The sequence below is a fragment of the Alternaria novae-zelandiae genome, assembly GCF_023758075.1.
Source record: "Alternaria novae-zelandiae strain BMP 2774 chromosome Unknown scaffold_1, whole genome shotgun sequence".
Lineage (NCBI taxonomy): Eukaryota > Fungi > Ascomycota > Dothideomycetes > Pleosporales > Pleosporaceae > Alternaria > Alternaria novae-zelandiae.
In genome coordinates, this window is record NW_026056961.1 from 2,334,097 (window position 1) to 2,354,637 (window position 20,541).

At 52.1% G+C, this 20,541-nt stretch overlaps 6 protein-coding genes across 6 annotated transcripts; 1 reads left to right on the forward strand and 5 right to left on the reverse strand.

The window, feature by feature from the left end:
* Positions 1-5,269: 5,269 nt before the first annotated feature.
* J4E88_000756 (uncharacterized protein) lies at positions 5,270-6,433 on the reverse strand (the record flags this gene model as incomplete). The annotated part of the gene is made up of 1 exon (XM_049394430.1): positions 5,270-6,433. One exon carries the CDS (start codon positions 6,431-6,433, stop codon positions 5,270-5,272), a length of 1,164 nt encoding a protein of 387 aa, XP_049260259.1.
* Positions 6,434-7,710: 1,277 nt separating this feature from the next.
* Positions 7,711-10,107, reverse strand: J4E88_000757 (uncharacterized protein; the record flags this gene model as incomplete). The annotated part of the gene is made up of 6 exons (XM_049394431.1): positions 7,711-7,749; positions 7,817-7,942; positions 7,998-9,369; positions 9,418-9,596; positions 9,644-9,841; positions 10,027-10,107. 6 exons carry the CDS (start codon positions 10,105-10,107, stop codon positions 7,711-7,713), a joined length of 1,995 nt encoding a protein of 664 aa, XP_049260260.1.
* Positions 10,108-10,388: 281 nt separating this feature from the next.
* J4E88_000758 (uncharacterized protein) lies at positions 10,389-11,551 on the forward strand (the record flags this gene model as incomplete). Its single annotated transcript, XM_049394432.1, has 2 exons — positions 10,389-10,919; positions 10,973-11,551. 2 exons carry the CDS (start codon positions 10,389-10,391, stop codon positions 11,549-11,551), a joined length of 1,110 nt encoding a protein of 369 aa, XP_049260261.1.
* Positions 11,552-11,936: 385 nt separating this feature from the next.
* Positions 11,937-12,827, reverse strand: J4E88_000759 (uncharacterized protein; the record flags this gene model as incomplete). The annotated part of the gene is made up of 1 exon (XM_049394433.1): positions 11,937-12,827. The coding sequence occupies one exon, from the start codon at positions 12,825-12,827 to the stop codon at positions 11,937-11,939; it is 891 nt and encodes a 296-aa protein (XP_049260262.1).
* Positions 12,828-13,786: 959 nt separating this feature from the next.
* On the reverse strand, positions 13,787-16,579 carry J4E88_000760 (uncharacterized protein; the record flags this gene model as incomplete). The annotated part of the gene is made up of 1 exon (XM_049394434.1): positions 13,787-16,579. One exon carries the CDS (start codon positions 16,577-16,579, stop codon positions 13,787-13,789), a length of 2,793 nt encoding a protein of 930 aa, XP_049260263.1.
* Positions 16,580-17,646: 1,067 nt separating this feature from the next.
* J4E88_000761 (uncharacterized protein) lies at positions 17,647-18,879 on the reverse strand (the record flags this gene model as incomplete). The annotated part of the gene is made up of 3 exons (XM_049394435.1): positions 17,647-17,840; positions 17,891-18,379; positions 18,441-18,879. The coding sequence occupies 3 exons, from the start codon at positions 18,877-18,879 to the stop codon at positions 17,647-17,649; spliced, it is 1,122 nt and encodes a 373-aa protein (XP_049260264.1).
* Positions 18,880-20,541: the final 1,662 nt, after the last annotated feature.

The window sequence follows — 20,541 nt, forward strand, 5'->3', positions numbered from 1 at the left end:
GCTGTGGTGTTCTGCTTGGTGGTAGATAAGAGTAGTTGTTCGGAGAGACTGGGGAAGATTGAGGGAGCAAATTCAGCACATATTTATCTGAATGGCCACAGTTGAGCCCGGTACGGTGAAGTCAAGGCAAGCAGACACGTTGCTGAAAGGCGTCAGATTGACTTGGGGTCTACCCATGTATTCTACGCAGTTGTTCATTGCGTACGAGTGAAACGAAGTCAACCCTGCGGACGCTGAACGAGCTTTCACATTGGACGTCCGTCTAGGCTTTGGGTGAATGCACACAGTGCACAAAGGGCGTGCCCATCCCTCTACTACATATAAACCTCTTTCCCACGGGTGTAGTTCTTTCACCGTGCGAGCCGAGAAGCAACCCACCAGCAATCTCAATCAAACACCGTTTTGTTTCATTCATTCGACATCTCGACCTTCACAGCATAGCACATCAGAAATAATCACAGAGCCTATACGAGCCCTTCAAGGCGTCTTTCCTTCCAAGTCTCACGAAATGTCAGCGGAAATGACGCAAACCAATATCGTCCCGTCGCAATTTCTAGCCTTATCCAATGAGCTGTTGATGCAAATTCTTGGATATTGTCTTGTATTTGACAAACCCATCACGGCTCAGATGCACTCAGTGTACAAGGCTCGTCTCATCCGACTTGCTAGCATCAACAAACGGCTATACGACCTAGCTATGGATGTCTACTGGAAGGAGAACGAATTTGTCATTGGACTTTCGAAAACCAACACGCCACTCTTCAATCCTCGTAGAGCGATGTATAGCTTCATGTATCCAAGTCCGCCAGTCGCCTCACTGGTGCGTAACTTGACTCTAGATCTGCGATTTCAGCCGGAGCGCTACAACGGCGACCCTCGGTACCTTCAAGATATCTTCAAGCTAGATGGCGACTGGCTGTTCCTAGTCCCCAATAGATGGAAGCCATCCCCGATCCCGTTTACTTTGGGTAAACCCACGGCTGATGACTCCAGTATCCCCGAGGGTACCCCTGCCTCAGATCCCGTGCGCTGGCAGCAGTACTTCCACCCCCAGTTGCTCAAGATCATCGTCACTCTTGAAAATGATGGTAAAGACGAGACTTGCTTCATGGCTAGGGGTCGTTATTCATCAGGGCGTTGGTGTGGACTTACACTCCAACAGCGCCGCAAAGATGCTAAAAAGGGGCTCCGGGGTACATGCTGCAACGTCGATGCGAAAAAGATTGTAGTTGAGGTCCGAGGTATGGAATGCTCGGGTGGCGACGGATCGGGTATTTGTGGTGGTTCTTGCGCGAAGATTATCCAAGAGACGTTGCAGCGCATGGTCCGGAAATATTAGAGTTGTCACTTGGTATGGTTAGCACATAGTACGATTGAAGAGCGCGAAGTGCACGAATCTTAACTTGCTCTTATACCAGATGTATCATCATTGCGACCTGCACTTCGTTTACTGCAAGATGTATCCATCAAATGTGTAAGTTTTACTCAGATCAGCATTCTACCTTTGGTATTAACTCCTAGCCAAGGCCAGTTATTACCGATGTGTGATGTGCTTAGGTACCAAGCACGATTTTGAGTGCTGTTTCTCGCGATGCTGCTTGATCGCTTGACCAATTGTCGACAAAGTGGTCTGAAATTTTGTGATATCTAGAGCTTGGATTGAATTTGGGTTCAGCTAGTCCTTCGCCAGCAGTAGCGCGGGTGTGAAGGGGGCTGGCGATTAGATAATCGAATGATGACGTCATACATCGTCACTTCCACCGTCAGGCATCGCCGGAACCGCAGTCATCTAACTCAATACAGGTGTCGTGCACGATTGTCATGAATCAATCCAATTTCAGTAGTCTACACTATATTTCACGCTTGCTATTTAGTGAAGGTAATATCCCTCGTCACAAACCCTTCGACGCGACGCGTCAATTCCCATTGCGCTTCATCCTCCTCAGGATTTCTTCGCCCCACAAAGCCCGATCGATCAAACGTGACTACGCCGTCAAACGGCAGATGCACGGGTTCTCCTCGGCGCGCTAAATAGCACTCGTCGAAAGACATGGGCCCCCGTATCACACAGGTATTCTTAGCAATTTCGAGGATTGCTGCATCCTCACCTGACAAATATCTCACTTTGAGATGAACTAGTCCCGTGAAGCCAGCACGATCTTCTCCGGAAAATGTTCGCAGTAATTGCCAGTCAAATTCGCATAGACGAGTCTGGAAAGTGATATGACGGAGCTGAGGCCGTATACCCATGGGAGGCTTAGCCAATATCGAGTTTGGAAATACTAGAGAGTTGGTGAACTGCATGGTGAACTTGTTCTCTTGATAGAATACAGCTTTGGCCATCTCAGCGATGTCCGGCGTCATTCTGAGGTACGGAAACAGCTCCCTTCGTATTACGGTGTTGATGTTTGCTGGCCATAGTGGAGAGGGATACAGGAGGTTATAACGAAGTATCTCGAGTTTCAGTTCAGTCGGTAACTTGCTCCAGCCCCTTGCGAATCCTGGTGTTGCGGGGCCAGCCGGAGAAATCGTAAGTTTGTTGTCGCATCGAATTCGGATCGGTGTGTACGCGTGTATTTGCATTGAGCAGGGTGCTGATATCTTCAACGGCTGGGACGAGTAAACTGCGAAAGTAGCTTGTCTGGGTATATCCATGGGCCAATGGATCTCTATCGCTTCTTCAAACTCCTCATCTTGCCCTGACGCCCTCCCCTGTGCGCTCATCGAAGTTGTCTCAGGGGTTGTAGCGGACATGGCTCTTGCGATATGTCTACCTCGTTCTCAAGGAATACTGCGGAGATATGACTGCTTTGAGAATGTCTCTGAAAGGCGTAATAAGCCTGAGGGACAAAGGCTGAGGTTAGTGCTAAAACTCCTTCTTGGTATAGAACTCGGACTTATCTAGTATCTACTCGCTGTGAAGTTGATCACGCACAATGGATGTACCACAATTCACAGCGCAAGTGTACGTTGTTCGAATTCAATTGTAGTTTAGACAGCTCTTGACATACAGCTTGTGGATTCTATGCGCTGGAATTACATCCGTTCGAGGCCTCGCGCCTCAAAATCGTAACGAGCGAAGGCTTCAATGCTAGTCTCTATTCTTGTTCGAAAAAAGGCTTTCACCTACACGATGGGCTCAACAACTTCCCTGATGGTGGCTTGGCAAAAGTCTTTCGCGATTCTGTAGGCTTCGGGGTTCAGACTTGTGTGGGCGCTGTACCAAGCTGTGCAATTGAAGCCCGAGTTGCATTTCACTCTCTACGCTGCTGCCTGATCACTCCTAAGACCCCAAGCTTTTGATCTACTACTTCTTCGCTGTCAGCCGGTTGAAGTACCTAGGTACCTCGATCTCTCACAGCCCAAGCAACACAAAACATGCTCCGCCAAACTATAACTATCCCGTTAGCTTCCCTTCCCCACTCGCAAACACAGCCCATGGATGCGCTTTATTCTCATACCTGGTCGAAGCCGTCACGCGCACACGCTTTCGGAACTACAGAGCCGCCGGATTGCTCACCCCCGTCTGCCTCATGTACAACTACACTCGGTCTGTCCCAAGATTCGCCTCTATTTATTCGTACACCGCTTGAGATGCCTGCGGGATCATGGCTTTGGATCACCGCACCCTCGGCGTTGAAGGTAGTCGATACTTTTACCAGGAGCGTCACACAATTAGCCTGCAGCCATGCAGTATACTTCCGACCTCACCACGATACCTGGCTCGTACCCTCGCTGCCTCTAGACGCGTCTTTCGCTACTGGCTGGAATAAGCTTCCCACAGAACTAAAGGTTCAAATGCTGAGCTACAACTTGTCCTTTCCCGAAACAGTCGACCTGTACGAAAAGAATGTACTGCCAGCTCTCGACCATCATCTCCGCATGTCCCCCGAGATTGCCAGCCTCGCTAAGGAGATATTCTACTGCCAAAATACCTTCCGCATACGGCGCGATATCCCAAGACCTTCGGGCCGCCCTAGATTTCCAATCGCCAACGAGTTGATCCGGAAGATCGTGATAGATGTCTACATGGGTTGCCACACCGCCTGGAAAGAGCTGTCCATGATCTCCAAGGGGAACCCCGAGCTTTCGAACTTGCGATACGTCAACGTTGTAATTAACTGTCGCGCGTCCAGGTGGTGTTTTATGCACGATGATACGATCGCACAGCTTCTTGAGTGGATACATGACAGCTGTGACGAGCCGATCGTGTTCAAATGCAAAGGCGAAGTTACATTCACCGGTAGGCTGTGGCAGAGCGGCAATATGCCCTCGCTTACCGATGGCATTCGGACGGTGGAAGCGCTCATGAGAAGTAAGGTGGCGTTTGAAGAGGATTCCAGGGACGAAGAGTAGAGTTGAAAAGAGTACATGCTGAAGTTGTGGACTGGCTGGGCAAGGACTCTGTAGCTTCCTCTTGCAAGGAGACTATCACGTTCTATGGGCCAGCGCACCACAGGTGTGAAGCAACTATGGGTTGTTTGGAGGAGGTGAAGAGTCGGATTAGTAGTAGCATCACGGTTACTTATCTTGTACAATATGGCATCACGACGACCTTCTCCTAGCAAGTTGAGTCTCCGGCTCGAGGATGGGAAATGGCGTGACGCAAAATGTGAAAGAAATGAGACATCTGGTAGAACACACCCAACCTTCAAACCCTCAAGAGAGATGAAGTGTTGAGCGTGGATTGTATTGCAGTCAACCATTACCGCCGAAGCGCATAATCGGCATCATGGAAGCTCACTAGCATCTCAGCCAGTTGATGAGCGGAGTAGGGTGTCTGTCTTTACAAAAGACTATATACAAGCTGTGTGTGATCCACGTCCATCGTATCATCTATCATCAACCATACGCCATAACGCCAGACAAGCGCCAGACCCATGGGTAAAGATACTGCGTATACCGTGGAAGAGTGTGGTGTGAGTTGAGCAAAATGGTAGATGTCGGCATAGCCCAATTATCTCTTGTTAAAAATAAAGCGGTGAAAGTAAACAAAAAGTCCAAAATATGATCCACATCAGCACTTGACGGATCGTCCCAATTGCATACCAGAACCATGCAGATCGAGAACCTGGGGGCATGCCAACGTAATCCAATCAGACCCAAAACCATTTCCAGCCCTTGCTGCGTGTGTAAATAAATGCGCAGTCATAATCTAATGTTGAATGTGAGGGGTATGTGATGTGTAACAGTCGTGTCTCGTACGGCTTTGTGCGTTTTCGCAACGTTCGCCAGCTCTATACAGCGCGATGCTGTAGAGGGAAAGGGTCTACATGGAGCCCATAGCAATGAGTGCCTCGATGGCGTCGCGCTCAGCGCCAGAGCCGGCTACACCAGCTGGTGCATTAAAAACGGAAGAAGTCAAAGGAGAGCCCGCGTTCACGACGTGATTACCGTGGGATGCATGTGGAACAGTAAGGAAAGGTTTGTACGTGGGCGTCGCAGTGCGTCCGTGGTGAGGTTGAGGCTGAGGCAGAGAGTGGGCCTGGGCGGATATGCTCCGGTAGCGCGGGTTGCTCGTCTGAGTTCGGCTTAGATAGTTGTAATCGCGGTGTTCTCGGCGCGGACCGCGGCGGGTCTCGCGAAGAGCTTCAGGCCCCATCGTCGCCCAGTCTTCTTGATCCGTGTCGTCGTTAAGTTCTTCCTCCAAATCCATGTCGGAAGCCGAGTCGGATTCGGTGCTGCCCTCAGAGTCGTCCAGCGACATCTGGTCAGCCATCTCTTCGTCCTCGCCCTGGCGGTGCGGCGACCACGAGCCAGCATTCCAGCTGCCCGAGTAGACGTCGCGCTCTTGTCGCAACTTGGGTATTTGGAGGCTGCCCCCGATGCTATCGACACTCGCCGGCGTTGCGCGCCCGTTTCCAGAGCGCTTACCACCGATGGGCATTCCTGCCGCCTGGGAGCCGGAGCCAGCTACACTCCAACGCCCCCAGCCAACCTTCTCGAACTTGACCTCTCCGTGCAGACCGCCACCGGCGCGATGTTCCAGCGCCGCAACGACTAGCCTACGGGCCTTCGCAGGGGGTAGCCCAGAGAAGCCAGGCACAGCATGTGTCAGATGCGCCATCATCTCGCGGATAGGCATCGCGCCGTGGCCTTCGATGATGTCTGGCAGGTGGTGCTTGGCCAGCATCAGCGCCGTAATCTGGCGCGTCGCATCCAAACCCGCCAGCGCCTCCTTGGAGAGCGCAGAAGGCTGGTCCTGCGCGGCCGCATGTTCCACCGCATCCTGAAGATCTATCTCCATAGACTCCTCTTCTGGTGTGTGCAGGCGCCCGACGACGGGCATGGGGCGTCGCTTGTGCGCAGGGAGCGTCGGGGAGATGGAGCTCGGGGGCGTAGGGAGGGTGCCGGTCGAAGCAGCATGGCCGCTGTCCTGGCGTCCAAAGGCCATGGCGATGTTGGACATCGGCTTCTGGGCGGAAGCAGCCATGTTTACTGTTGGGAGGCAGGGGCTGACGGGTGAGTCAAAGCGCGAGTTGGTCGGGAGTCGCGCTGGATGGAAAGGAGGTCTGGAGAGCGGAAGAGTCAGCAACCAGGATCTCTGATATCGTAGGATTCAGAAGGTGAGTTTGCAGGGCGATGCAACTCGTCTTGCGGCAAACGCACCAGGAGCTTCGGCTTGCACTGTCGGGTATCGACGGTACGGTGTTCGGGCTGCAGCAGGAGTTTGGGTGTAAAATTGAAGACAGAGGTCGAACTGCTTTGTGCGACAAGCGAAATGCAGTTATGGGGCGGATATGCGTTGGCGTTGGGTTGTTATAGCAAGCTGCAGCAACGTAGCTTGTGCCTTCACCGTTCCGAGAGGTTTAGCGATCGGCGATGGATCAGCGAGTCGGTAACGGGAGGATGCAGGTAGCGTGTCGGGGCAGCAGAGGCGAACGGTAGTAGAGGCAGAGACGGGCAAACAGCGTACAAACGAGCTATCAGAAGAGGTTCAATATTCGGGTGTGGGCTATGTTATGAGTCTACGTACGAGCAAGGCAGGGTCGCTATGATAAGGGCTCCTTGGTTCCGAAGGCAGCTGGTTCCAAGGAAGGCACGCGCATCTGACGGGAAGCTACGACTCGTGCCCCTGTCAGCCTTGTGATTGGCTCGGAAGCAGCTGACTGAGTCCTTGACAGCCACACACCTCGCACAAGCGTCATGAAACCTCGCCCCTCGCAGCAGCAGGGACTCGAAGCTTAGAAGAAGCAGGGCAACGCTAGAGTAGTACAAAGTGTATCGTGTCTTCGCGATGCGGTGAAGCCGTGTTTTTGTCTGAAATGCTGCGAAATGCTGCGAGAACGATGTCGCGATGTTCGCAGCTGCTGCATTCAGCCATCTCGATCGTGGCTTCCGTTCGCAGCCGATGCCCCATATCGCCATGCTGTGTGTATCGGCTTCTTACGTTGGCCATCCGTCTCTCCATGCCTCGCTCCCACACCGGCGATTGGCGCTATCATTATCGCGCTGCGGGGTCCATCCCACCATCCAAAGGTCCGATTTCGCCATGCGCCTACTAATGAGAGGCTCAGGCACATGGTGAGGGGGCCTGCTTTCGCGGCCAGCAACCACCGTCTGACACACGTGTTTGCCCGACAGGCCTCACTGCAAGACATCCCGTCGCAGAAGATCGCCAAACTCTACAGAGAGCTTGCGCAACCCATCGGAGCTTTTTGCCGTCAACCGAGGGACGTGAGCGTTACGACCAGACAACGTGATAATGCCTCAACCATGATTTGCGTTGACAACATACTTCGTGATAGCCTAGTGGGTGGGGATTCCGTTAGCGATGCGACTACACACACAAAAGTTCGAGTCAAAATCGACGTACCGATTTGAGGACGTTGATCTGCTGCACCGTGCGAGTGAAAACGGCCCGGTACTGCTCGAGGTTCTGATGCACCACTTCGTTGCGCGTAGTGCGGCCTTCGCAGATGGCTTTCATCTGGACCTCCATCTACCCAACGTGTTAGCGAGCATGCCGGGTCATCAAAGCCCAACATCCCACTTACTTCTTTCCGGAGGAATGGTTTGCTGAGGCTTGTCTCAAACCCCACGTTGTCGTATCCTTCGATAAGCGCGATACCCAGCGTCGTTGGGATGAACTCTTGTATTCCGCCCGTTCCTCCTCCGTTGTTCTGGCCTACGGCTGCGCCGCCTCGCCCACCACGTCCTCCTCGTGCCCCTCCTCTGCCTCTGCCGCGGCCTCTACCTGCACCTGCGCCATCTGCGGCTGCTGCTGCGCCGCCCGCTTTGAGTCTTGCAATGACGTATTCGCGCTCCTTGATCTTAGCGATATGCTCGGCCATGGTTGCATCCGTGCCAATACCGTTTGTATCCATGAGGGCGATGAGTTCGGGCTCGGTGAGGTAGCTAGGTGCCGACGTTTGTCCGTCCAGCATATTCGCTTCTGTAGGCTCGAAAGTCTCACCTACCGTGTACTGGGGGAGCACTTGACTGCTCTCCCACTTGTCGTATGGATAGACCTCGAGATAGTTCCTGGCAATCACGGTAAGGCCATGTGCATGAAATATCTCGCCTCCATACTCGATCTCGATGTCTGTGGCTTCGCCGACAGCGTCTTCAGAACAACAGGCGAGAAAGCGGCGGACAACAAATTCATAGACGGTGCGCTCTCTGTCGTTGAGTTGATTGGAAGCGACGTAGTTAACGGGATGGATGGGCGGGTGTGCTTTGTCGTTGTTGCGGCCCTCGCGAGGTTGATGAAAGCCACCGTTCATGAGGTTCTGTGCGAATGGACCCCAGCGACCGTCTTGTGTTTGCCTTCCGACAAGCGCTCGCAGGTCCATACCACGATCAAATTGGTCAGTCTCAGTACGCGGGTAACTGATCCATCCTTTCGTATACAAGTCTTCGGCCACTTTCATGACGTCTTGCGAGGTCATGCGAAGAAATCTACTTCCATTCTTTTGTAGTTCGACTGTCGTCAGAGGTAATGGTTTCCACTTCTTTGTGGGTTTCTTAGCCATCTTGATCACCTTCGCTGTCTTTGAGAGCAGACATCTCTCGAAGATGAGGACGACCGCCATACGATCGAAAAGATGACCTCGTCGCCAGTTAAACTTGACTTCAATGTCGTCTTTCTTGTGTGCGAGCTTGATGTACCAAAATGGCTCAGGAACAAAATTTCGCACTCGCAGATAGCGATCGACAACGAATCCTAACGTTGGAAATTGACAAGAGCCGTAGCTGATCAACTTGAATCGCTCTTCGCCCTGCTGAGGAATCATATTTTGTAGCGCCAGTGTCTGCATGCGTGTGAAGGCTGCACCGAGCCGCAGATCTAGCTCAATACGAGCCGAAACAGCTTGAGCCTGCTTCTCGTCTAGGCGGATCGGGTTCTGTGAGGCTTGTATAACGTGCCTGGGCCACGTTAGTTGATGCTCATGAAGATCTTGCAGTGTCACAGACGCTCTCTCGATGTTGCTAAATCGCGCTCTCCAAACCTGCATGTTTGGGTTCGCCTTCAGCGCAATATCACGAATCTCAGTGCCGATATGCTCGCCTTCGCGATCACAATCAGTCCAGATGAACAAGATGTTCGCCCACTTGGCTTGCGCTTCGATATTGCTCGCGACAACCTTTTTGTCCTATATGTGGATTAGCCAGCTTCGTCAGATTGAACCAAATCACCCACTTCTGCTATGCTCGACACTATGGGTGCCTCGAACAGTGCTGCGGGTTGACATGAGTGCCATTTCTTGAATCGATCGTTGAAGTCCTGCGCAACGATATGTCCGGCAACGCATGTGAACGTTACAGAGCATTGCCCCCAGTTTTGGAAGCGGAAATCAAACTTGTAATTCTTGACCCACTGGATACCGCGGACACTTTCCTATCTGAAGTCAGCCTGCGTCCGATCTTCACGTCAGGCCATGAAGGCGCCCGTATCCTTGCACCGGATACTAAGACATGAGCTGAACGCATCTGTCATCCTCACCGGCTATCGGAATATCAATCAAACACAAGTGTGAACTTTCAAGGTACATGTTGAAGGTCAATGCGACATGCTGAACTTACTGCTCGGGCTTGGCCGCCCAGATGATTTGCGACTGCTTTTGCGATCGAAGGCTTTTCCGCCACGCACAGTACCCGAGTCATACCTCTGGAGTGCCGTTGAAACCGCGAAAGAGGCTCAACGTGGGTCTGGATATGATGGTGGGGAAAGATCCTCACGGTCATGTGAAGACGCGTCAGATCAGCCTTGGCGCGTACTAGCGCGTTTATCAGCCGCACGGACGCCATCGCAGCTCGCTAAGCCGGGGCCGCCAGGGAAAACAGGTCTTCATGAGGTCATTGTCCGCTTCACACAACAAACGCTAACGCCAGCTTGCGAGGGGCGCATCGCAACATCCCCATCTTCACCAACCCTCATCGCAACGATGCCTGACCCCCGTACATACATCGACATGGCGCTGCCACTTGTCAAGACGCTGCCCGACTGCGTCGACTACTTCAAGACCGTCGAGCCGTTCCTGCCACAATTCTATGACCTTCCGTACAAGGTTGCAGCGCACATCACCGATGTGCAGGCACTGAAAGACCTCTATGTCAACACCAACCCGCTCATGTCATCGCTGGCATTTGCCACGATGTTCGTCACGCCGATCGTGCTTGCCGTCTCCGAGATCAACCGGAACTACTCGCAGGTTGACAGGATCTGGAGTATATTGCCTGCCCTCTACAACGTGCATTACGCACTATGGGCTCATCTCAACGGCCTGCCCACCATGAAGCTGGACCATATCATGGCTGTCTCAATCATTTGGGGTGCTCGCTTGACTTTCAACTATTGGCGGAAGGGCGGATATCAGGTCGGCAGCGAAGACTACCGATGGGAAATTGTCAAGGACTACGTCGGCGGACCCGGCATGTTCATTTTCAATGTCACATTCATCTCGCTAGGGCAGAATGTAAGTATATTCCTACTATTTACTATCAGTGTACGAGATACTGATCATGGTAGATTCTTCTTTGGCTCATCACCACGCCCACGTATATCCTACTCCTCGTCAACCGCATCAAGGGCAACGACATCACAACCTACGATACCCTATTCGGCCGCTCCATGCTCGCTATCGTCGTATTCGAGTTCTTTGCCGACCAAGCGCAATGGAACTTCTACAAAGCGAGGAATGCATACCAGAAGACTGCCAAGGTACCAACCGACCAGAAATACACTCGTGAACAGCTAGACCGTGGCTTCAACACTACTGGTCTTTTCAGCTGGTCGCGTCACCCCAACTTCGCAGCCGAACAGTCCTTCTGGGTATGCTTGTACCAGTGGTGCTGCTTGGAGACCGAGACCTACGTCAACTGGGCGTTTGCCGGTGCATTCGGATACCTGATCTTGTTCCAGGCTAGCACTTGGTTGACTGAGCTGCTCAGCGCGGGCAAGTACCCTGAATACAAGGTCTACCAAGAGCGGGTCGGCAAGTTCCTTCCAAAGTTCGGCACTAAGAGCATGGACTTGCCGCAGACGGAGAAGGAGAAGCAGAAGGTCAAGGACGCGAAGGCTGGCAAGGGCTCCATGAAGACTAAATAAGTCCACATGGAATGGCTATTGCACAAGCGCAAAATCTCCATCAAATGAAGGGGCCATATACTCGAAGACAGATAATGTGTGGCCAGCCAGGATGAGTGGGCAATATGAGCAGACGGGTGCTCAAGTTATGATGACGATCTCAACACCATATACGTGAATAACTCCCCTAAGCATAATATACAAGAAAGTACCTGACTACCCTGCTGGGTTACGTCACAGAAGCTGTCTTAACATTACTACTCTCACATCCTTCTATTATGAATGTTTTGACTTCTTCATTCCCTCCTTTCACAATTCACCAATCTCTCACTGAACTCGAAACCATGCTCTGCTCCCACGATACCGTCAGCCGTTGTGGCTCCTACTAGACGCAACGACAGTCTCTTTAACCTTCCGCCTTAGTCTCCTCGACCGCGAACCTGATCTTGCCGTTGAACATCTTCTTCACATCCTCGAACGAAACCTCTGGTGCCCTGCCCTTGGCTTTCTGTGGAGCAAGGAACTTCAAATTGCCAGCGCAGTGAAAATCGATTCCATCGCCGATCGTGTTAGCGAGAAAGTCGTCAAATTTTCTCGCACTGGTCAAGTGCACAATCCGCATGTCCAACTCGACAACGATGTTGCGAAGCGCAGCGAAACCGTAGTCACCGTTCGCAAACTTAGCAAGTTTCAGCCATTCAATCCTCATCGGGCGGATGCGCACAGCGAGCCGTCGAATGAGATGGTGAGATGCTTGTGGGGGATAGGCGAAGTAGAGGCGGGTGTCCAACCTTCCATTTCCGATAACGACAGACTCATATGACGGCTCTAGATGGAACTCGTTCTTGGTCCAAAAAATCTCTCGCGCTATTGCGGCGATTTCGCGTGTCATGGTCAGGTGGGGAAGCAGCCGGCAATGGACGATTGGGAGGTAGAGTGCCTTGTTGCGTGCGCCGACGCGATTCTCGGCTTTCACATTAAACTCAAGAATTAGGACCTTCAGCTCGGCTGGCAGCCTGTTCCATCCCTCTTCGAATGCGGACTTGAGCGGCGCTGACGACGCGATGATGAGCGGCCTGAAGGACGTGATCTTGGTGATGGACTGGGGGCCAGCGTCGACGTCGACACTGTTGCCCTTTATGAGAGTGACCCGATATGGTGAGTCGCTCTTGATGTAGATGGATACAGGTGGTTGGAGTTGGAGTGGTGTCGTTAATTGGATGACATCTTCGTACATGTCCACGTCTGGGACCTTGCTGAGTGTTTTGATCGTCAAGGAGGAATGTCGGGCGGCCATCATTGCCGTGGCTGCGAATGCCATGAGCCGTGTAGGTAGGTGGCAGCGTGTCTTGAAAGCGCTTGCGCGCTGGCAGGGAGGTCAGATATGAGAGTGAGATGCAGGAAAAATTGCAAACGGGGGACGGCGTCAGTGCGGAGGTGAGACAAACGCTGTGATAGTACTAGCGTACAGCAAATGTAGACTGTAGTCAACGCTTGGAGTGAAAGACAAAGAATCTTTTCTTGCTTCTATTCAACAAAGCCTCCAGGCTATCTTTTGACGTGTGTCTAGATCGACAGTGCAGTTACGTCGAAACAACTACTGCATTCTTGATCTTAACCATCAATGGTGTCTTTTCCCACAACGAGTATATCTTCTGATCTGCGATCCAGTCCTGACTACCTAGGTACCCATGTTACAACATTCTATAGATGTTAGAACATCCGGATATTCGAAAACGACGTAGTACAAACAAACAAATGCAATTTCTAGAGATAGAAAACTCGCTACGGAGAGATTCCCAACGACGACAGAAAGCTGAGAAAACGCACTTCGTTTCGTGAGGATAGTCATCATGAGAAGTGGCGGTTAAAAGTCGGAGGCAGCGGAACAAGTCAGGGCGATGAATGCCTTTTATTTGTGTCCCCCTCGTATCTTTTTCGGTGTGTATTGAGGCAGCTTGCAATGCATCAGCTTATACTTCAGTGGCGTAGTGAAGGCAATTGCCCCATTGCCTTGACCCGTCACCGGGGCCATGTCGCTCGTTACTCGTATATTCAGGTGTTTTCCATGACGCCGACCTTTATCCGGACTGTGCCACGCGGGGTTATCGGACCGTCAGAGTGGAACATGTTGTATAAACGTAACTAATGCTCGTGCACTCGGCCGGCAGTAAGCCTAGGAAGATAATATGCACAGAAATGGGAATCTGGCTGTAATTCGCTAGGGATACATCTAGTTGATAGAAATAACTACGACTATACAGATCCCTTTGTCGCATTACCACCTCCAAAGGTGCTCACGTCGGGTGCGCCTACGAGAGCCAGGTTCTCAATACCAGCAACGCCATATAGCGCTGCGGCATTCGTGCTGACCCATGTGGCTTCATCGACAGCAGTAAGTGCATCACTCCCATGGACTCTCACCCTCGCCCAAGGAGCACCCGGTGCAAGCCCATCCTTACTACCATCGCCCAGGAACTCTGACCAGACTCTTGGAACGAGTGTCGCGTTGTTGCGATGATTGGCGACATATGCAGTAAAGCGCGAGTGGCCCTGCATCAAACTTAAAGTACCAAAGTCCCTACCATAACGAGCCCTCTGTTCAGCTTTTCCGGCGCCATAATAGTAACAATAGTCCAAGAAAGCATCGAAGAAAGGTTGAGTGAGATTCTTTTGCTCTGCACCGAAGTGATCCATAAGCTGATCGATAGTCTCAAGGACGCCGAAGACACCAGACAGATGCGAAACCGTGACGTTGCCGGTGTTGTTCGGGTCTGTCGGCGGCGGTGCCCACGCACCAGTGAGGCTGTTGTAGAAAGCTTCGCCAGTGGCGAATCCGTTCTTGAGCTTTGGATATGTCATGATGGACTCGACGAGCTTTTTGCGAGATTCTTCCCAGCGAGGCCCGCGGCGCTCCCACTCGATAAGATACGCTTGGGCAATACCAGCCCAGTCGGTGCCAAAGTTGAGGAACAGCGCTTCGGGATCAGGGTTGTAGACAATACCAGGTTCTCGCACCTTGCGTCTCGCATCTACGCGAAGGAAGGCTTTATCAGCATCCATGACCTCACTTACTAGGTCGCCTGTCCGCTCATCGCCGCCGGAGATGTAGTAAAACGTCTTGCGATAGACAGGAGTTGAGATTCTAGCCTGTTTGGCGCTGTCACTCCAGTGTTGGACGCCATGTCTCGTCCCGAGCCCAGTAAAGTTGCCCAGATGATACGAGTCAACCTCGCCTCCGTGGCGCACTTGATCGTGAGCAATTTTGTAAGCATCCGCACGACCGGTGCGGAGGAAAAAGTCCCAGAAGAAGAGATCAGGCGACAGCTCCGAATTATCCCAAGCATAGCCACCGACGTCATATCTCCACTGGTGACGATCATTATCATAGGTATGCATGATGTCTCCATGATCCCAGAATCCGTACCAACGGCGCTGCTCAATTTGGTCTTCGTAGTACTTGATGAGGAAGTCCATGTTGTTCTCGATAGTTTGTGCTTGCGCAGAGTCCACAGCACCAGGGACGTCCCAGTAAGACCCAATCGCTTTGGTGTCGCGCATGTACTCTGGCTCAGGAATGAGAACGGGTGGGTTGTTGGTAAAGTTGGTAAGCGTTGCAAGGTGTTCGGCGGATGGAGTCTTGTCAAACGCGTAGATGTAAAGCTCGTTTGTGCGGCCAAGGCCGTAGGGAGTGTCGTAGCCTCCTTCCCAGTCTTCGTATGTGATATCCAGAGCGTCTAGTTGCTGTTTGTAGGTGTCTTGTCCAAGTCCGTCGTGGTATGGACGAATATCCATGGGCCCTGCCTGAGGGCTGTACAGCCACATGGTGATTGATCCAGTATCCGTTGCGGCATTAGAAATATCCAAACTGGTAGGATACTTCTTCCAGAAGTCTCGAAGGCCCACGGCAAGGCCGCCAACCGTAGCGCCGCCGAGATATGCTAGGCCACCTGAGCGTGTGCCTCCAGGGATCTTGACCCAGCTTTGGCCAGCCTTCGTGCGCTTCTTGAGATTGAAACCGTCCGGGGAAAGTTGTGTTAGGCGATAGTCGCTCCACGTTGGGATCCACTGTAGACGAGTGGTCACCCTCTGATCCCATGTAGAGTTCGGTGGCAAGACCGTGCCGTTGAACTGACCGGATCGAATGTCGACACCCGGGTCTCGACGTAGACCGGTAATGCCCTTGACGGCTTCATGCAGCATTCCGCCATCGACACCCGCGATCCGTACATGACGATCGTAGAACTCCTCTTCAGCTAGGGGAACATCGAAGCGGATGCCGATACCCGACATGAAGTCTTTATGCATATCTCCATCATAGATGATGGTGTGAATGACCCGAATTACTTCGGAGTTGGCATAAAGGTAAAACCGAACGGTGAAGGGTATCCAGTCGTCATGAACGCCATCTCCATCGATAGTATGGATGCCGTTGACTGTGACTAATGATCGAACGCTGTTCTCCTCCGATACAGTGACGTTCGAGATCTTGCTGGTGAAGCTGAAGTAGTCGATGCCGGTTGGCTTGCCATCTTCGTCGTCATCGGGAGTACCGTTTTGAGAGCGTAGGACGAGGTGGCCGTTGCTTCCGACCGTCTTTCCGCCGGCTTCAATGGTGGAAACCAGAATGTTGCCCGACTTGGAAAAGGTTGCTGAGACTTTGCCGGTATTGACCACGATGGTGTTGTCAGAGTCGGTGACTTGGATGCCATTGGCTTGACGCTTGTATAACGAAGCAGAAGCATTGCCTGCACCAGAAGCCGTGATTGTGTATTCGCTGGCCGGCGCTTCGCTAGCTCCTAGAGCATGCCCGGTCCACTTCAAAGAGCCGTCCGGCCAATAGGCCGTCACCCACGACTGCAGTTCCGCATCTCCGGAGATGGCGAAGGTTGTTTTGTTCGCAACGTGCTGCCCACGAGGCCACGGTAGGCCGAATGTCACACCGGCGAGGTATTCTGGTGTATCTTCGAGCCACTTGACTTTGACAGAGTCGCTTTGGGCCGTGGCATAACCGATAAGGGCAGCAAGCCCAATGAAAGCCTTCAACATCATGAGATGGAGCAAAGAGTGAAAGATGCCGCACCCAGATAGCAGGGTTGACCTTACTTAACACTCCAAAGGGCGAACATTTTGTACTTGTACAGTACGTTTCGCCCAAGTACCTGCCTACGTCTTGACCGCAACGGGCTGTGGCCAATCCAATATCCGGCTCGCCATGTCGCTTTCGGTAGTACATCCGTGTGCTAGCCTGCACGCAAGCAGGTGTATAAAGAACGTCATGTGGATTGTCCTGAACGAGGTTGGTTCGTGCTTGGCGAGTCTTGTAAGTGATGGGTACGGGTAAAGGCACTGCGGAGGTGGCGTAGATCTACAAGTTTCCGGGAAGGTGTAGACCTCTCCGGAATTAAACCTCGGGGTAGAAACAGCCGAACTGATGTTTTTTCAGGTCACATATAAGTCGACAGTATAGGTGGGCCGGCAAAAATAAGTGCAATGCCCGCGGGTTGCTGTGCAGCACGAGGGATTGCCACATGTCCTCGGCCTCGGCAAAAAGAAATCAAAAATAGAAGTCGCCATTCTAGACCAGGAGCAAAAAGAAACAAAACATACAACAGCGGGGATTCGCTAGTGGTCACCCACCTAACTACTAATCCGCCGGTATCATGCTTGTATATGGCTGAGCGGACGGGAAGCCTAATTTTCATGATCCTATGGTCGTATGTGTAGGAACGAGCGTTCAATGCCAGTATAAAGCTATTGTTGCGGCTCCCACGATGCGGGGTTGGCAGACGGTGGTGCGGAACGAACATCGAGGTCGCGCGCGCCAAATTGGCAGGGGACAGAACACTTCAATCGGTTTGCGCATTAACGATAGAATGCGAAATCAACTAGCTTCCCTGTGCTGACTGAAATTCCACCAGACAAGGCGGGAGTGCTGATGTCATTTACGCTATTAGGATAGCTACTGCTCAAAAGAACACAGACCTCCTCGCCATAATCAGTGCCACCCAAGCCTCGTGTCTTCCCCTTCAACCGCACACAGCTGCGAGCGCTCCGGGCTACGCTTTTTCCATGTTTCTAAACCAAGCTGAGTTGGTGTCCATATCTGATCCATTTCATCCTCCCTCAACACCTCCGAGAGCGGTGATACCCCTTCTTGCTGCCAGTCTTTCAGGCTCGGCAGCTTCAATCTGTCCCAGATCTCCACCAATGCACTCACTAGGTGATCCTGCTGCTTGGACGTATGGGCTGGCGTTGGTGCTATTCTCAACCTTTCCTGTCCTCTGGGTACGCTTGGGGCGTTGATCGGCTGTACGTATATGTTGTACTCGTCAAACAGAATATCTGCAACCTTCTTACAGACTACCGAGTCTCCAACCAACAGAGGCACTATATGGGATTGATTCGGCAGGACCGGGAGACCGTGCTCGCTTAGCGCCATCTTGAGACTACGAGCGTTGCGCTGAAGCTGCTTGCGTGAGTCGTCATGCGAGTAGAGATGTTCAACCGCAGCTCTCGCCCCTGCCATAACGGCTGGTGGTTGTGCTGTTGTGAATATGAAGCTCCGGGCTTGCGAGCGAATCATGTCGACGAGAGATGCGGACCCGGCGACGTAACCACCCATGGTGCCGAACGCTTTGCCAAGCGCTCCGCTGACCAGGGTAATTCGATCCATAAGCGTGCTCTGTCCATCTCGACCAACTCCTTGGTGGATATCGTGATCGAGATGTTCGGCCACGCCCGCCCCATGCGGCCCGTAGAGGCCGACTGCGTGGACTTCATCCAGGAAAGTAATGGCTCCGTATTTCTCGGACAAATCAACAATCTCACGTATCGGAGCAACGGTACCTGATCGGAATTAGAATGTTGATGATGTGGACGATGGCTACAGGGCGATTGATTTGCTTACCACACATGGAATATACGGACTCGAACACGACAACCTTCGGCGTTTCCAAAGGAATGGAAGCAAGCTTCCTCTCCAGGTCTCTAACATCGTTGTGTCGCCAGACTAGCTTGGCAGCTCTAGACATCTTGATGCCTTCGATCAAGGATGAGTGATTTGATTCATCGGAAAGGAAGACACAGCCGGGGAGATGTGCACCCAATACTGCCAGTGCGGACTCATTTGCAACGTATCCGGATGTGAAGGATAGCGCTGCTTCTTTTCGATGCAACTTTGCGAGCGACGTCTCTAAAGCTTTAGCCCATTGGTTGTGCCCGGAAATGTTTCGTGAACCGCCGGAACACGCGCCGTATTTGTCAAGCACGGTGCGCATTGCACGTAAGACACTGGGATGACCACCCATCCCAAGCTTTCCGTCGTTCTCGTCAATGGGTACTCTCATGTTGTGGGGCTGGTTACTTACATAGTCGTTCGTGCACCAAACGTCCACACGCTGCTCTTCAACGTCGGAGTGTGCAAAGGGAAACTCTTGGGCCAGACGGTTGATGTTGCGGAATTGGCGATATGAGCCATCTCGATGCTTCTGATCAATATTGAATTTGAAGAAAGCTTCATACGGAAAACGCTGGGGCGCCTCCGTTGTAGCCGTCTCGGGCTCGGCCACCGCTACAGCTGCTACTCATGGTTTAGCACCAACTTCAATGAAATCCCAGACAAAATAGGGAGAGGTCAACGCACCCGATGCAAACGAACGAGCATGCAAAAGCACTCTGGGTTTGACACCCCGCACTAAGAACTGGTTGTGTCCTATAGGACGAGACCAAGTTGCAATCGATCTCATATCGGCTGGAGAGAGGTACCCGAGACGGAACAATGAAGACGTTAAGTCGACTCCTGAACTACGCTCCAGTTTAGATACATTATATACTCGTTGGGTTGTATTGCTTTGACCTCAGCACGTAATTCTGACTTGTCACTCATCTCACGGACGCCTGAATCAGAACTCACAAACCAAAGCCAGGAAAACTCCACACGGTAGACGCCTGACCGCGGTGTAAGTCTAGATACCATCAGCAAGGAGACCAACCCCATGGATGCCTATGATTGTACGACCTGCATCAAGAGGGCTTACGTTCAACATCGCGTACAGCATTTGCTGCATCCGGATGGCCATGTAGGACAATGCTTAGCAAAAGAGCGGCCCCGACTCCATTTTAGGAAATTTGTTCAGGCGTTTGCCGTTCATGCGTCAATTTCCAGAAACAATCTCTTCCGCTGCGTGATATCAGGCCAGCGAATCGTACCGTGCCTGTGCGCGTAATGGCCGGAGTCGTGTAACCACCCAGCAACACCAAACTTACTACTGCAAAAGTCAGGCCGTAGAGCGACCACCACAATTCTAGTGCTTAGTACGTGACGGAGGCCTGATGGAGCTTTGCGCTCCCTATTCTGGGTGATATGAGGCGCTCTTTTGTTGGTTTTGGCTTCAACTCGGGCTACTCGAGCTGCTGCTTTTTCCGCTCTACCTATCCTTCTCCCTCACTACCTTGGCTGCCTTTCCCACTGAAACGTTACACAAAGGCCTTTGAGGCGCAACGAAAATCAACTCCGTGGGAAGGAATAGGTATACTAAGGCGCCGCGTGGGGTGTGACATCGGAGCGCATGGAAAGTTACCTACCTATTCTATCGTCTCATCCAAAATGCAGGATGACAGCAGAAATACCCGGTCCTGATGTAACCCCGACCCCCACTTGGTTCTGTATGACATCTTCTAATCTTCGCAAAACAGTGCAAGATACGGTCTATGAATGCGGCATTTAATTCGACCATTAACTCCAAACATACTACGCTGTTCAGGTGGCGTGGTGGCGTCAATTCCAAGCCATACGGCGTGGCCGTGACACGCACTCGCCTTCCGTTTGTGATCTGGTTTCTAGCACAAGTAGTCAACCTTTGCCCGACGGTATGAGTCGTCAAAAGGTACGACACGCTTTTGACGCGGCTTCATATCAAGCTTCTTCTCTGCGTGTGCTTCAATAGATTCTCAAGCGGAGCTGTGATTCTGCAGACTTTTGCTGCCCTCACATGTCGACCATCAATAAG